Genomic DNA, 14779 nt, shown 5'->3' with positions numbered 1-14779 from the left:
CCATTCATTTTCACTCTGTACACCTCAGACTTCCAGGACCAGACAGACTCCTGTCATCTGCAGAAATACTCAGATAATTCTGCAGTCGTGGGGTGGATCAGAGATGGACAAAAAGCTGATTACAGGGAGCTGGCGGACCACTTTGAGGCATGGTGTGGAAACAATCATCTCATCTTGAACATAAATAAAACAAGGAGATGATTGTAGATTTCAAGAGAAACAGAAAAAGGTCAAACACTATTTCCATCATGGGAGAAGAAATGGAGGTGGTGGAAGAGTATAAATACCTCGGTGTTCTCCTGGACAACAGACTAGAGTGGAGAGGTAACTGTGAAACCGTCTACAAGAAGGGACAGAGCAGACTGTACTTCTTGAGGAAGCTTATGTCCTTTGGTGTTTGCAGCAAGATGCTGCATATCTTCTGTAAGTCTGTTGTGGTGAGTGTAATATCTTCTCCCATCATCTCCTGGGGTAGCAGCTTCAGAGCCAGGGACTTGAAAAAGCTCAACAAGCTACTAAAGAAGGTTGGCTCTGTTCTGGGGACTGCTCTGAAACTTCTGGAGATCATTGTGCAAAGAATGATTCCTCTTAAAATGAATAACATTATGGAGAACCCCGAGCATCCTCTTCATGAGACTGTCCTACAACAACAGTGTCTTCAGTCAGAGGCTTCTTCAGATCTGCTGTAAGACGGAGCGCAACAGGAGATCATTCCTGCCCACAGCCATCAGCATCTACAATGGCTCTTTGAAGAAACCTGTATGCATGAGTTACAACAATTAATTTCCCTTTGGGATGAGTATTTTTCAATTTGAATTGAATAGTTTTATATTTTATAAATCTCCCCCCCAAAATAACAAAGCCATCATGCATTTGATTTTGCAGTGATGTTGCTCTCCCTGTAAGACATTTCAATTTTTGATGACTCAAGAACAAGGTGCAGATCAAAAATGGAAATCAGTTAAAACACGAAGAGAAGAACATTTTGATCCTTAACAGAAATACTCTATCTGAGCAGCAGATTTAAGAACAAGAACCTTTCCACATTACGTCACCTGACAGTCAACACAAAACCGATTAAAGAAACTGCCACCATCATATCACTTACATTTTCTGGCCAATGGTGGAGTTTTCTTGGAACAGTAGATCCACATCTATGTCAAAGTTACAAGTGGTTATGCACCAAGTCATTCCACCAACAACCTGTGGAGAAGCAAAGGAAGAACAGGGTCAGAAAGGATGGGCTTATAAAATAAAACAGCTCTTCTGAAAGGGGAACTCATGAAAATGGACAACAAACAAGGTTCTTTTTCCAAAGCCTTGTCAAGTTCTAGAAGAAAACACCTAGAAAGAATTTATAATCTAGGTTAAGAGTTTCTGCTCATACAACTGTTAGGCAAAGGTTTCAGTTTTGTGCCGACAGTTTTTAGTTTATTGTGCAGAGGGATGGGATGCGGTCTAATTCATTGCAAAGAGCTTTTATTTCATAACAAAAACAGCCTTTTTCTTACTGGTATGTTACCCAGCCACAACATGATCACTAACTTCATGTCGGTATGTTCACAAGGTCAGCACAAGTAAGGCAATGAAAGAGTCTAGCAGAAATATCTTTCAATCTAATGAGCAGACCGATTGCTATAAAAGGGGAGCGGAAGCCCTGAAATTATTGTCTAATTGTGCACACTGTTCCTTGCCTGCTACACCTGTGAGATCTTTCTTTTCTAGTTTCAGTGTTCAAACCATAAGTGAAAAAACCTCCATTATCCATCATTCAGAAATTCCAGAGGAGTCCCAAGAACAGAGCCAGCCTTCTTTATCAGCTTGTTGAGCATTTTTAAGTCCCTGGCTCTGGTGCTGCTACCACAGGAGATGATGGCAGAAGACAACACACTCTCCACAGCAGACTTGTAGAATATTTCAGCATTTTGCAAACACTGAAGGTCTTAAGCTTCCTCAAGAAGGGCAGTCTGATCTGATATTGTTTTTTTTTTTATTGCTCTGATATTGTTTTGCTGTAGCTTGCTCTCCAGCTTCTTCTTCTTGTACACCTCCTTGCCGTCTCTTATCTTGACTTTAAGTTGCTTCTGTATACCCCTCAATAATTCTCTGTCTCCCTCTCTGAAGGCTTTTTTTTTCTTGTTGAGCAGGTCCTTCAGGTCACTGGTAATCCATGGTTTGTTGTTGGCGATGCATCTAACCATTCTGGTGGGAATGATGTTGCCCCCACAGAGGTTTATATAACTTTACACACTCAGTCATGGCACTGATGTCCTCTCCATGTGGCTGGCACTGTGCGTTCCAGTCTGCAGCCTCAAAGTAAACCTCGCAGGGCTTCTTCAGGTCTTGCTTTAAATATGTATGAGTCCTTGACATTTGCATAAAACAAATCCAATGTTTTGTTTTCTCTGGTAGAGCAGCGGTCAAACTGTTGAAATGTAGTAATGAGTGAAGCATGGTTAAGATCACCAGATATTGCCACAAAAGCATTGGGGTTTTGTGTCTGTAGCTTAGCACCAACTGAGCTGATGGCATCACATGCAGTGTCGGCAACAACTAAAACTGGAACGTATACTGTTGCCAAAATAACAGTGGTGAACTCTCTGGGTAAATAATATGGATGAAAACATACTGCTAACAGTTCAATATCTAGACTGCAGAGACAATACTTTACAGTAACATATCCTGGATGACACCATCTGTTGTTCACTTCATCTGTGCCCTGTGAATTGGTATTTCCTAATGCAGGCAACATTATTTTGGACTAGGGTGTCCTGGTGGTCTAGTGTTTAAGATTTGGCGCTCAAACCGCTGCTGCTCGGGTTAGATTACTGGCTTTATAAGCCTATCTTAGAAAAGAAAATTATAATCGTAATGAGGATTTACCTGATTAAATAAACGTTATTAAACGCATTATAAGCAAAGTCCTATCACACTCCTCTGTCATATTTGTTTACACTTTTCCTTTGGATCTAGCCTTAGTATTAAAAAGACAGATGAAGATCATACTGAGACCATATTCAGAATGTATTGGCATCACAAACACCATTCATTTATTTAAGTGAAAAGTTTAAAAAACAAATTTATGTCATAATTCTGTCTGTTTTACACTTATTTACACAGTAGAGCAAATAAAGCATCTTGATACCTTAGCTCATGAGTCGAGCAATTGGATGGAAAGTTTCAGTGCTTGGCTATCACTAAGAGTTAATCAGTCATTAGTCAGTCAGTCATTTTCTACACCGCTTCTTCCATAGTGGGTCGCGGAGAAGCTGGTGCCTATCTCCAGTACTCTATGGGCGGGAGGCAGGGTACACCCTGGAGGGGTCGCCAGTCCATCACAGCACTCTATGGGCAGGAGGTAGGATAACAGACTAGAGGATTTGTCAAACCAACTAAAGCCATCTGAGTGCATCAAATTCTTCCTTGGGGACAGTCTCAAGGAACAAACATAGTAGTTGGCAATAACAGAAAAGAAAATTGAACTGAAAATATTTATGTGCCACTCCCCTTAAAAATGAAAGAGATGCAATTTAAAATGTTTTAAGTTTAACCTACAAGTGAACATGATTTGGAGAGTGTTGACTGTATTCTTTGTTGTACTCAGAGAGTTTAAAACATGCTGTGACTTTGTTTGTAGGACTCAAAGTGTTATTTTCTAACTATTATGCCCCAAGGTTGAGAAACTTATTTTTGAGCTCACTGAAAGCCTGTGGTTAGTTAGAAGGCAGGAGCTAACAACCTGGATCACCTCTAAGATTCACGAAGACATGAATGGCTCTCTATCACTCAGGATTCAGCTCAGGAGCCTATACCCCAGCATGTCAGAAAGAATTACAGAAGTTACAGATAAACCCCAGCACTTCGTCGAGTTTATAGATAAATCTGATACCATCCTTTGAAGCCAGACAAATTGTTTAACTGTTCTTTGGGAAGCAATAGGAACATCAAAAGAATTGTAAAACTACTGAGGCTACAAACGTGTGTCAGAGGTAAACCTGGTTGGATAGAGCACCTTATCAAACGGGGACAGGCCTTTGATGCGGGCCCGGAAGTATCCCGCAGCCAGCAGCAGCTCCAGGATTTCCGCCAGCTTCACGCTCTGCTCCTCATCTTCTCTGCTCTCCACCTGAAAAAAGTAACTCAATTCAGAAAACTTCGTGTTAACTGAGGTTAGCTGCCATGCGATCAAACCTTCCCTCATCCACCATGTTCTGTCTGTCTTTCTGATGTTTTAAGCTGAACTAGATGGAGCCTATCCGCCCGGGGCAGGCTACCATTAATACGTCCGGACAAGCTCCTTTACTCTACCTGGATCAGCTGGCCATCCTGGTCGTAAAGTGCGCCAGGTTTCGATCCTGTTCTTACTCTGTGGAAGACAGACATGGTCGCCGCCATAATGGATGGAGTGGAGATGCTAGGTCACATGACTTCTTCTTCTTTCTTTATAATGGCGGTTGGCAAACAACAAAAGTGGTGCATTATCGCCACCTACTGGTATGGAGTGTAAACCAGAATGTCTCTCACGAAATAAATTCTATTGTACAGCTATTTTTAGATAACAAAATATTATCTGATAAATGTTACTTTTTGAATTACTTCTAAATAAATCAACTAAATCTAATTCAACTCTACTTCTTAAATTTTGAATTAATTGTTATCTCTCTACCTCATATTTTTTACAGTGCAACATAACATGCTCTATGGTTTCATCTATTCCACAGTATTCACATTTACCATTACAATATTTCCCTAAAAGGGAGGAGCCAAGATGGCGGAGTGAGTGGCGTGTTTTTCACAGGCTCTGCATTTACTTCTTTCCAGCCGAGTTTTAATTCTTATTAGTGAAATAGCATCCTTTCTGAATACATTGAGCTTTTCTTTTTCTTAACACGTGACCTTTGTTCGAAATTACTTATTTTCGTGGGAGTTCGTCTGCTTAGGTTAGCATGTCCAACCATATCTATAACTTAGCCCTTCGGGAGGCTTGTGATAATGAGGATATCGCTATAGATATTGAAAAAGGTAATGCTGACTCTCAAGGCCTGCTTACTGCAAAGAACAAAGAGTTAATTCGGACCACACACCTGTTAAACACAAAAATAAAAAGAAGATGAAGCTGCATGAACCTGAACAACAGGAAGATTCTGCTAGCGCCACCCTCCGAGCGATAGGTGAGCTTAATAAAAAAAAAAGAACAATCAGACTGAACTTCTGAAAAGTATTGAAATGCGCTTTGAGAACAATACCAATGCTATTGAGGTAAACAAAACGCCATCTTGGAACTTCACTCTACGGTTGACCTTCTGAAAAATGAAAATGCAGCAATAAAAGCCAGCTGTGAAGATTATTCGCGTTACAAGAGACGATGGAACTTGAGGGTGATTGGACTGCCTGAAAAGGATGACGAGACCATACGAGAGTTTATCATTGGAATCCTCACGCAAATTATCCCTTTTTCCATGGATCACCTGAGAATCACGGTTGACACCGTGCATCGGTTGGGAAGGAAGGCCAACCCTGCGACATCCAACAACCAGCTTAGGGCGGTCATGATACAGTATGGAATGTGCACTGTACAAGATGAGGTCTGGAAGAAGTCCAAAGATGCGAAGGTTTGCAAGGATCTTCACATCAGCTTCAAAGAGGACTTTTCCAAAGAGGATAGACTCGCCCGAGCCAAGTTATGGCCCTTGGTCCAGGAAGCCAGGAGCAGGGGCCGACGTGCGTACCTGACAGCTTCAAAGAGGACTTTTCCAAAGAGGACAGACTCGCCCGAGCCAAGTTATTGCCATTGGTCCAGAAAGCCAGGAGCAGGGGCCGACGTGCGTACCTGAAGGAAGGTTATGACCTCATCGACAACCAGAGTGGATCCTGAGTAATCATTTTACATTTTATTCCTTATTCTCCTTATGAGATATGTTATGTTTCTTCTTATCTATGATACTTTTCACTATTTGTCAATTCAATTCAAAGTATCTTTGAATTGAATTGTCATTGACAGTTATCGGCTACATTATTTTACTCATTCCTGCTCATCGTTCCTGAGGTGTTTACACATTTATTCTGTTTAATCCATGGTGTATTTATTATCTTTAAATACTAGGGGATTAAAAGATAACGTTAAACGTAAGGCTTTGACAAAATGCAAACCATCTTCAGCCCTTATTTGGAAATTTATTTGCAACCTTTTGCTCAATAAGGATTTTTGTACAGAAGCTATTAATCTCATTGAGGATATCTCTTTGATGGAACTTTCACCCTTGAGTAAATGGGAATGGCTTAACTTAAGTGTTAGGGCACCAGCAATTAGGAACAGTAAACAGGCTTCAAAACTGAGGAGAAAAAAACAAATTCAACTTGTTAGTAATAGTAATAATTTATGTGGAAAACAAGAGATATCGCCAGAGGAGCAACTTCAACTTGAGGATTTTAAAACTCAACTGGATAACATTTCTTGATAAAGCTTGGGGAGCCTTCATTCGCTCTAGGGCTCGTTGGATCGAGGAGGGCGAGAAGAACTCATCATATTTGTTTAGTATAGAGACAGAAACCAAAGACAGACCAAAAAGAAAATTGCAAAATTAATTAAAGCTGCAAGCAGCCTTGAAGGCCCTTGCACCTCAGCGCAACTCGGCCTGTGCAGTGACCGCGGGAGCCTGGCATCACCAGCTGCACGTCACAACAAAGCTGCTGTTCGATTCCAAATGTAGCCTCTAGGTGGCGCTGTGAGCGATATGTCATGATCTTCACTCATGCATATGGAAGCTACACTCATTTGTTTATTAGTGGGTGGGGCTACAGTGATGTCATCTATTGACTGTGTCAACATATCCATCATTAACTCATGATCATGTATACTACATTTCAAGTGGATCCAATGATGTATGAGGGAGCTATAGCCCTTGAAGTGTCCTAGGGGGCGCTGTTCATTCAAATTCCAATGTAATCTAATAGAGCTGTTTGGGGGTTGACAAAGATCAACCATAATCAGTTTGGAGTGAATCGGACCTTCCATATGGAAGCTACACTGATTTGTTTATTAGTGGGTGGGGCTAAAGTGATGTCATCAATTGACTGGGTCAACATGTCCATCATTACCTCATGATCATGTATACTACATTTCAAGTGGATCCAATGATGTATGAGGTATGATGTATAGCCTTTGAAGTGTCCTAGGGGGCGCTGTTGATCCAAATTCCAATGTAATCCAGTAGAGGTGTTTGGGGGCTGTCAAAGATCAACCATATTTAATTTGGAGTAAATCGGACCATGAATGTGTAATTTAGAGCCAAACGTATGGCCGTGGCGTGACATCAGAATTAGCCACGCCATCATAGCCACACCCTCCAGCTAAAGCAGTCAGTACTGGCATCTGTCTTACACCATCATGTTATCTGTTACTTGGGACAGTTTCACATTGATTAGGTGAAGAACATCAAAAAATGACTCTATAAAGGAAAACGTGATACTTCCTGTTCTCCGGGGGCGGGGCTTCGATTATGTCAGCATCTGATCAGTGAATATTGTTCAGGGCCAGAGGCAGATCAATCTCAGAAGGTTTCTGGTCTCTGTGACTTTCCATGTAGGAGCTACAGGGTTTGGACAATGAAACTGAAACATCTGGTTTTAGACCACAATAATTTATTCGTATGGTGTAGGGCCTCCTTTTGCGGCCAATACAGCGTCAATTCGTCTTGGGAATGACATATACAAGTCCTGCACAGTGGTCAGAGGGATTTTAAGCCATTCTTCTTGCAGGATAGTGGTCAGGTCACTACGTGATACTGGTGGAGGAAAACGTTTCCTGACTTGCTCCTCCAAAACACCCCAAAGTGGCTCAATAATATTTAGATCTGGTGACTGTGCAGGCCATGGGAGATGTTCAACTCCACTTTCATGTTCATCAAACCAATCTTTCACCAGTCTTGCTGTGTGTATTGGTGCATTGTCATCCTGATACACGGCACCGCCTTCAGGATACAATGTTTGAACCATTGGATGCACATGGTCCTCAAGAATGGTTCGGTAGTCCTTGGCAGTGACGCGCCCATCTAGCACAAGTATTGGGCCAAGGGAATGCCATGATATGGCACCCCAAACCATTACTGATCCACCCCCATGCTTCACTCTGGGCATGCAACAGTCTGGGTGGTACGCTTCTTTGGGGCTTCTCCACACCGTAACTCTCCCGGATGTGGGGTAAACAGTAAGGTGGACTCATCAGAGAACAATACATGTTTCACATTGTCCACAGCCCAAGATTTGTGCTCCTTGCACCATTGAAACCGACGTTTGGCATTGGCATGAGTGACCAAAGGTTTGGCTATAGCAGCCCGGCCGTGTATATTGACCTGTGGAGCTCCCGACGGACAGTTCTGGTGGAAACAGGAGAGTTGAGGTGCACATTTAATTCTGCCGTGATTTGGGCACCCGTGGTTTTATGTTTTTTGGATACAATCCGGGTTAGCACCCGAACATCCCTTTCAGACAGTTTCCTCTTGCGTCCACAGTTAATCCTGTTGGATGTGGTTCGTCCTTCTTGGTGGTATGCTGACATTACCCTGGATACCATGGCTCTCGATACATCACAAAGACTTGCTGTCTTGGTCACAGATGCACCAGCAAGACGTGCACCAACTATTTGTCCTCTTTTGAACTCTGGTATGTCAACCATAATGTTGTGTGCATTTCAATATTTTGAGCAAAACTCTGCTCTTACCCTACTAATTGAACCTTCACACTCTGCTCTTACTGGTGTAATGTGCAATCAATGAAGACTGGCTACCAGGCTGGTCCAATTTAGCCATGAAACCTCCAACACTAAAATGACAGGTTTTTCAGTTTCATTGTCCAACCCCTGTATATCAATGGCTGATTTTTTTTAAATGTTCTTGGGGCGCTGTGGACGAATTAGGCCACGCCCATCAAATATGTCATCAGATCTCTGTTGGGGACTGGACTAGGATCAATCATATTGAATTTGGTGCAGATAAGATGATGTATGTGGAAATTAAAGCCAAACATATGGCCATGGCGTGATGTCCAACTTCGCCACGCCACCACAGCCATGCCCTTTTATGAAAAGTCACTGTGCTTCAAATGAAGTTAGACCCACTAGTTATCAGTCACTTGACAGTTTCAAGTTGATTGAGTGTAGACAGCCAGATGGCAATCTTTCCCGGTAAAAAAAGTGACTTCTTGTTCTCAGGGGGCGTGGCTTTGATGATGTCAGCATATGACCCCATAGGATCGCCGGGAACCCGAAGGTCCTCCTTCATGCCAACTTTGGTGTGATTTGGCATTTCTTTGGAAAGTTATTGCATTTTTTCACTTTGGGCGCAAACACCATTTTCGCGCCCCGGCCACGCCCCCAAAACATGGCCGAAAACTCAGGATTTTGATAACTTTTAATCCCCCATGCCTTATCTGCATATTGATCAAATATGAAGCCGATAGCTCAAAATCCCTGGGAGGAGTTCATTAACGTTCGAGGTGAGTAAAAGTGAAAAACGGCCAAAAATTGGCCTTTGACCCAAAATGGCCGACTTTCTGTGCGTTTTAGGGCATACCCCCAAGAGACTTTTTTTCTTGCTTTGAGGAGCTCTACCTGTGTGCCAAATTTCAGATCTCTACGACTTACGGTTCGGCCTATCTCACTACAGGGGGCGCTGTAGAGCCGTTTGGCCACACCCATTGTCAAAGACATTACCGAACAAGAATTTCACGTGGGGGACAATTTTGGGGTAAAATCGTGTGAGTTTTCATGCATAGCGAAGTCCCCAAATTGACCCGCAGAGACGCAATGAAAAAAAGAAAGAAAAAAGAAAGAAAGAAATCCTACAATTACAATAGGCCCTTGCAGCTAATCATTAATTGTATTGTTACGGATGACTGAATTAATAAACAAAACAATTCGAATATTTTATAGTAAACTGTATTCTTTCAATTATTCTGAATCTAATTGCCAATCTTTCTTTGTACAAATTAAGGACTCTATTGAAACTATGGACTCTGATTTTCAAAACCTAATGGACGAGGATTTAAAAATTGAAGAGGCAGACAAAGCAATACATCAAATGGATAAATCTCCAGGACTTGATGGGTTAACCATTGAGTTTTATCAGTTTTTTTGGAATGATTTAAGAAAACTTTTATTTGATGCCCTTCCAGAATGTATTTCCAATAACAATCTCTCACCTACCACGAAACGAGGTCTCATCACTCTGATCCCCAAGGCCAACAAAGACCCCTTGTCCTTAGAAAATTGGAGACCCATTATTATGCACAGACTATAAAATACTGGCTCTTGTTTACCCCAATCGCTTAAATAGTGGGTTAGCGACTGTTATAAATAAATGTCAGTCTGCATTCATAAAGGGAAGGTATATTCATCATCATACAAGACTTATTCTTGACATGCTTGATTATTGACACTTTATTAATAGCGACAGTTTCATCTTATTCCTTGACTTCTACAAGGCGTTTGACTCGCTTGAACATCACTTTATCACTGTCTGATACAAGAAGATCAGGAGATTTATATGCCGATCGGAGACCACGCCGACACCCGGCGCAGGTGGAAACCCACAGAGGTTCTATGTCCAAGGAGATGAGTTTTCCTCCTTGTGTAATGCAGTCGACTAACGGTTAATCTTTTCCCCTCCTGGATGGATGAGAAATTACCGTTTTTTTTTTCTTTAATTTGATCACGGACGCGTGGTCCCCCTCCCCTCCTTTTTCTTCAGACCTGATCCCTCGTCAACCGGTGGAGAGCAGAAATCAACATCAAAGTAATTTCGTTCTTTTCATATTTGTAATTATTAAAGAGCTTTGGACCCATAATCACAACACCAGAGGACATCTCTGATTTTTGGTGAAGAAATACCAAAATTTTAATTATGATTTTAAATTATAATTCTTGATTAATATTAATTAATCAATAATCATAATCCTTACACCTTAGACTTTGAAGCCCTAATAGGTACATTTAGAATAAACTGGCTAAAAGCCTATTTTTCACTCCCCAACTCTGTGTGGTTTCATATCCCTAGAGCCCTATTTGATAATATTGGTGGCCTGGATTTTTTTGCTTAAATGTGACTTTAATTTAACCAAGGTTCCTGTCCAACTGTCAAACTTTCACAAACAAATTTTGCTTTTTTGGAAAATGATATTCAGTCACGATTTTACCCCACACAGCTCTGTATTGTGGAATAATAGGACAATAGTTATCAACAGGAAGTCAGTTTTTAAATCTGATTAGTATAGAAAAGGGATTTTGTTTGTAACTGACTTAATCGACAGCAATGGAGTTTTGTTAGACCACGATGAACTTGTTAACAAGTTTAATCTGAACTGTACCAGTCATGAATATCTGAAAGTTTGTAAAGCTATTCCGGTTGCCCTTATTCATCTTATACAAAACACTTTAAGATATTCTAGAGTCACTCCAACTCCAACTCCAGTCAATGTCATTTACAACCAGTTTGGGTAGACCAAACTGGTTGTAAATGACATCGACTTAACTGATAGGAAACTCAATAATGTTGTACTTACGTCTGCATTTAAATCAAAATTATTCAGTGATTACAAAAGAAGAATACTATATGTGGATTCAAATGTAGCTGAAAAAGCTTTATCCAGATACATTAAAACGCTTTAAATTTGATCTAGTTGGATGTGCCTTCTGCAATAGTCCTGTTGAAACCCTTGAACACCTCTTTTTTACTTGCTTTATCTCAAGTAAATTCTGGAATGACATCAAAGAATGGTTGTCACTGAAAATATCCCCCCAGTTTTCCTTTGACCATATTGTTAATTGTTTTGACGGTCCTGATAGCCAATATGTTGTAAATATTGTTTTGTTGCTTGCTAAGTACCACATACACTGCTGTAAGTGGAGAGGCTCTGTCCCTTGTTTTGACCCTCTTTTAAACAACTTTAAAATGTATCACTCCTCATTGAGACTTCTCAAATCCATATTTTCTCAAAAAAATATCCGCAAACATGTCTACACATCTTTTATTTTAAGTAATTATTTCATTACATTTATGTGCCTTATTGTTGTTCTTTTCACTATATTCCCAGGTTCTTGTATTTTATTTTCTTTAACCTGTTGCACTGTTACTTAACCCTCTACAAGATATTGTATTATAATCCTTGTAAATAAAAAATTAAAAAATGTTTCCCTAAAATAAAAAGATTACTATTAAACCCAGTGTGCCCAAATCTGAGACGAGAAATAATTGTTTCTTCCCTCCCTGCCCTTCCTGTTCTTCTCATTTCTCCAGTCTTCTTTTGAATTTTATAAAACCAACGTCCTTTCTTTTTTTCTCCCATTCCTTTTGCCATTTATCCTTCATTTTCTGTTTAATTTAGGTCACGACTCCATCTTCTTCTGGTGTTTATTGGCTGTTGGCAAAAAACTTGAGGTGTGCATTACCACCACTAACTGGTATGGAGTGTGACTCATGATGGATTAATATCTAAATTACATAATATATAATTAAATTATATTCAATAATTCAGTTCTTTTTAAAAATCTTACAATAATTTGTATCTGTTTGGTTCCTAATTTCCTTTGTAATATATCTATTATATTTAATGTTTCTTAAATTTGTTCAAATTCTCTCATATATCTTTCTATTTCATGTTTCTGGCAATGTAATATAACATGTTCTATTGTTTCATTTTCCCCACAACAGTCATATTATGTTTTTGTATTTTAAAAAGTGTATTTTTCAGTTATGTGTGTCCAAATCTTATTACCATTTCCTCCTTTCTGCTCCTGCTTCCATTTTTTTTTCTCCAACTGATTTGATGATCCTATAAAACCATCTTCCTTTACTTACCCTATCCCACATTTTCCGCCATTCTTTCTTCAATTTTTATTTGATAATACTTTCTGCTTCTGATTTACTGATGTGAACTGTCAAATTTATATGGTTACGAGTTGCCTTCTTAACCATTCTATCTTCCATTTGATTTCCTTTAATTCAGTATGTGCTGAATTAAAAGGGCTAACTACAACGTTAGCCCAGGTAGAAACATTATCCATCGCTGCTCAGCCAATCCAGATGCCGGTGATCCCACATCCAAGAAGAGGACACAACCCCCCCACCCCACATGCTTCAGCCCCCCACGCCACCCTCTAGCCCCCCCAGACACAACAGCCAACAGAGCAGCACACCGCCAAGCCCGCCCAATCATTTGGCCAGTGCCAGCAGCCCCATCCCATCAGTTTGTGAGAGGGAAACATGCACCAGATGGGTAAGCCAGGCCAAGCACATCCCACCAGCTGCCCCAGTGCAGACACAAGACATGCTCCACCACCCCGCCCACCCGACCGCCAACCATAGCTCTGTGCCCGGCCAGGAGCAAGAGCCACAGAAGGAAGCATTGGAGTAAGGCCACCACAGCACACCAAGGACTGGGCACCCCGCCAACCCCACACTCAACCCCGGAGGTGCCCCAGGATGCCAGACATCCACCCTCCCGCAAGGCACACCTCGCCGCACCAAGCAGGCTGGCCAGTCCCTCCACCAAAGCAAGGCCACATCTCAATCAACACAGCACACCGCCCGGCTAAGACCCCCTCATCAGAACCCATCGCCCCCCCAACCGACGGACAACGATGATTTATTTAAAAAAAAATTTAACAGTGTGGCTTTAGTGTGTGGTCCAAGGTAGCATTTCTGGATTTAAAAACTTTTACCAATGCCGCTAACTTTTATACTTTTGCATGACAACACCCTCCGCTCAACCCGCTCTCAACGTGAATGTGCTGCGCCCTAAGCAGACATGTGAACTCAGAGGCATGCTCAATGGTGCAATGCTTCTCTCATCCGCCCTGCCCTTGTGACCGGCAGGGTAACCATCCAGGTAACAAACAAAACAAATTTACCAATTGCAGCATAATGCCGAGAAAAGAAAGGCTGAAAAAAGAAAAAGAAAGAGAGCTACAGCAGGCAGGCCAGGGAAGCAGCATCCTGCTCTTCTAGATCAAACCAGCAGCAGCTTCAGAGGAGGAGGAGAAAGATGATGAAGAAAGGTCAGAGCCGATACCAGAGTCATGTTAAGGGACAAGCTTTTCGGAAAGAGCTGTCTTAATGCTCAGATTTGTTGGGGGGGGGGGTTTATGTACATTTTTACAACTACTAACAATATTAATATTAATAATTTATTATTATTATTACAATGATAATTTATTTGTAGAAAAAGAAGTTATGTGGTAGGGTGTTAGGATTCTGGCTCGGCTGTCTGCTGGCTTCGTTTTGGATCATCACTCTCAGCTGTTCACTCTGCGGCTGCTGTGCAATCAAGTCAACCTGCTGCACCTGCATTTCCGCCTTTATATTCTCTGGCTCTACAGACAGTCGATGCCAGATTATTGAAAGCCTAACTGTGAGTAGATGTCCAGCATTCTTTGTCTGCCTGATCAGTGTTTTCACCCAGCTTGTGTTTTTGAGTTTTACTTTTACTCACTCTAATCCTACACAGCCACTAAGCGTTCTCTTTCCCTTGCAGCAGTTTCCTGCTCCCTTCCAAGAGGTTTTTATTAAAACATTTTAAAACGCTCTCTGTGTTTAGACTGAATTTCTGGGTCCCCAGGCTGTGGCTTAACAGTAATAATCTGGACAAATATGGACCTGTCATCAACACAGCAGTGGCGAGCTGAGGTAGAGAGATCTATTTCAGGTCTTGAGACTAGAATGTCTGAATTAATTAACCTCCACAAATATCTGGTCCCTCTGGTGCCCAGGGTCAGGGTCACGGTTTC

The 14779-nt window shown here is 41.3% G+C and overlaps 1 protein-coding gene across 4 annotated transcripts in view; it reads right to left on the bottom strand.

The window, feature by feature from the left end:
* The window catches only part of ccdc93 (coiled-coil domain containing 93), a 64244-nt gene extending 59784 nt beyond the window's left edge, over positions 1–4460 (bottom strand). For 3 of the 4 annotated variants that reach the window (XM_047370680.1, XM_047370681.1, XM_047370682.1), the window contains exons 1-3: positions 4309–4459; positions 4013–4126; positions 1109–1203 (exon numbers count right to left, since the gene is read on the bottom strand). In XM_047370680.1, coding sequence (XP_047226636.1) covers positions 1109–1203; positions 4013–4126; positions 4309–4395 — 296 coding nt within the window. In that variant the 5' untranslated portion in view covers positions 4396–4459. Of the gene's footprint in view, positions 1–1108; positions 1204–4012; positions 4127–4308 lie in introns of all 4 variants that reach the window. The other variant, XR_007039012.1, reaches the window with a different exon arrangement.
* Between the last annotated feature and the right edge of the window lie 10319 nt (positions 4461–14779).

The sequence above is a fragment of the Girardinichthys multiradiatus genome, chromosome 7, assembly GCF_021462225.1.
Source record: "Girardinichthys multiradiatus isolate DD_20200921_A chromosome 7, DD_fGirMul_XY1, whole genome shotgun sequence".
Classification (NCBI taxonomy): Eukaryota; Metazoa; Chordata; class Actinopteri; order Cyprinodontiformes; family Goodeidae; genus Girardinichthys; species Girardinichthys multiradiatus.
This window is presented reverse-complemented; position numbering and strand designations above follow the sequence as displayed.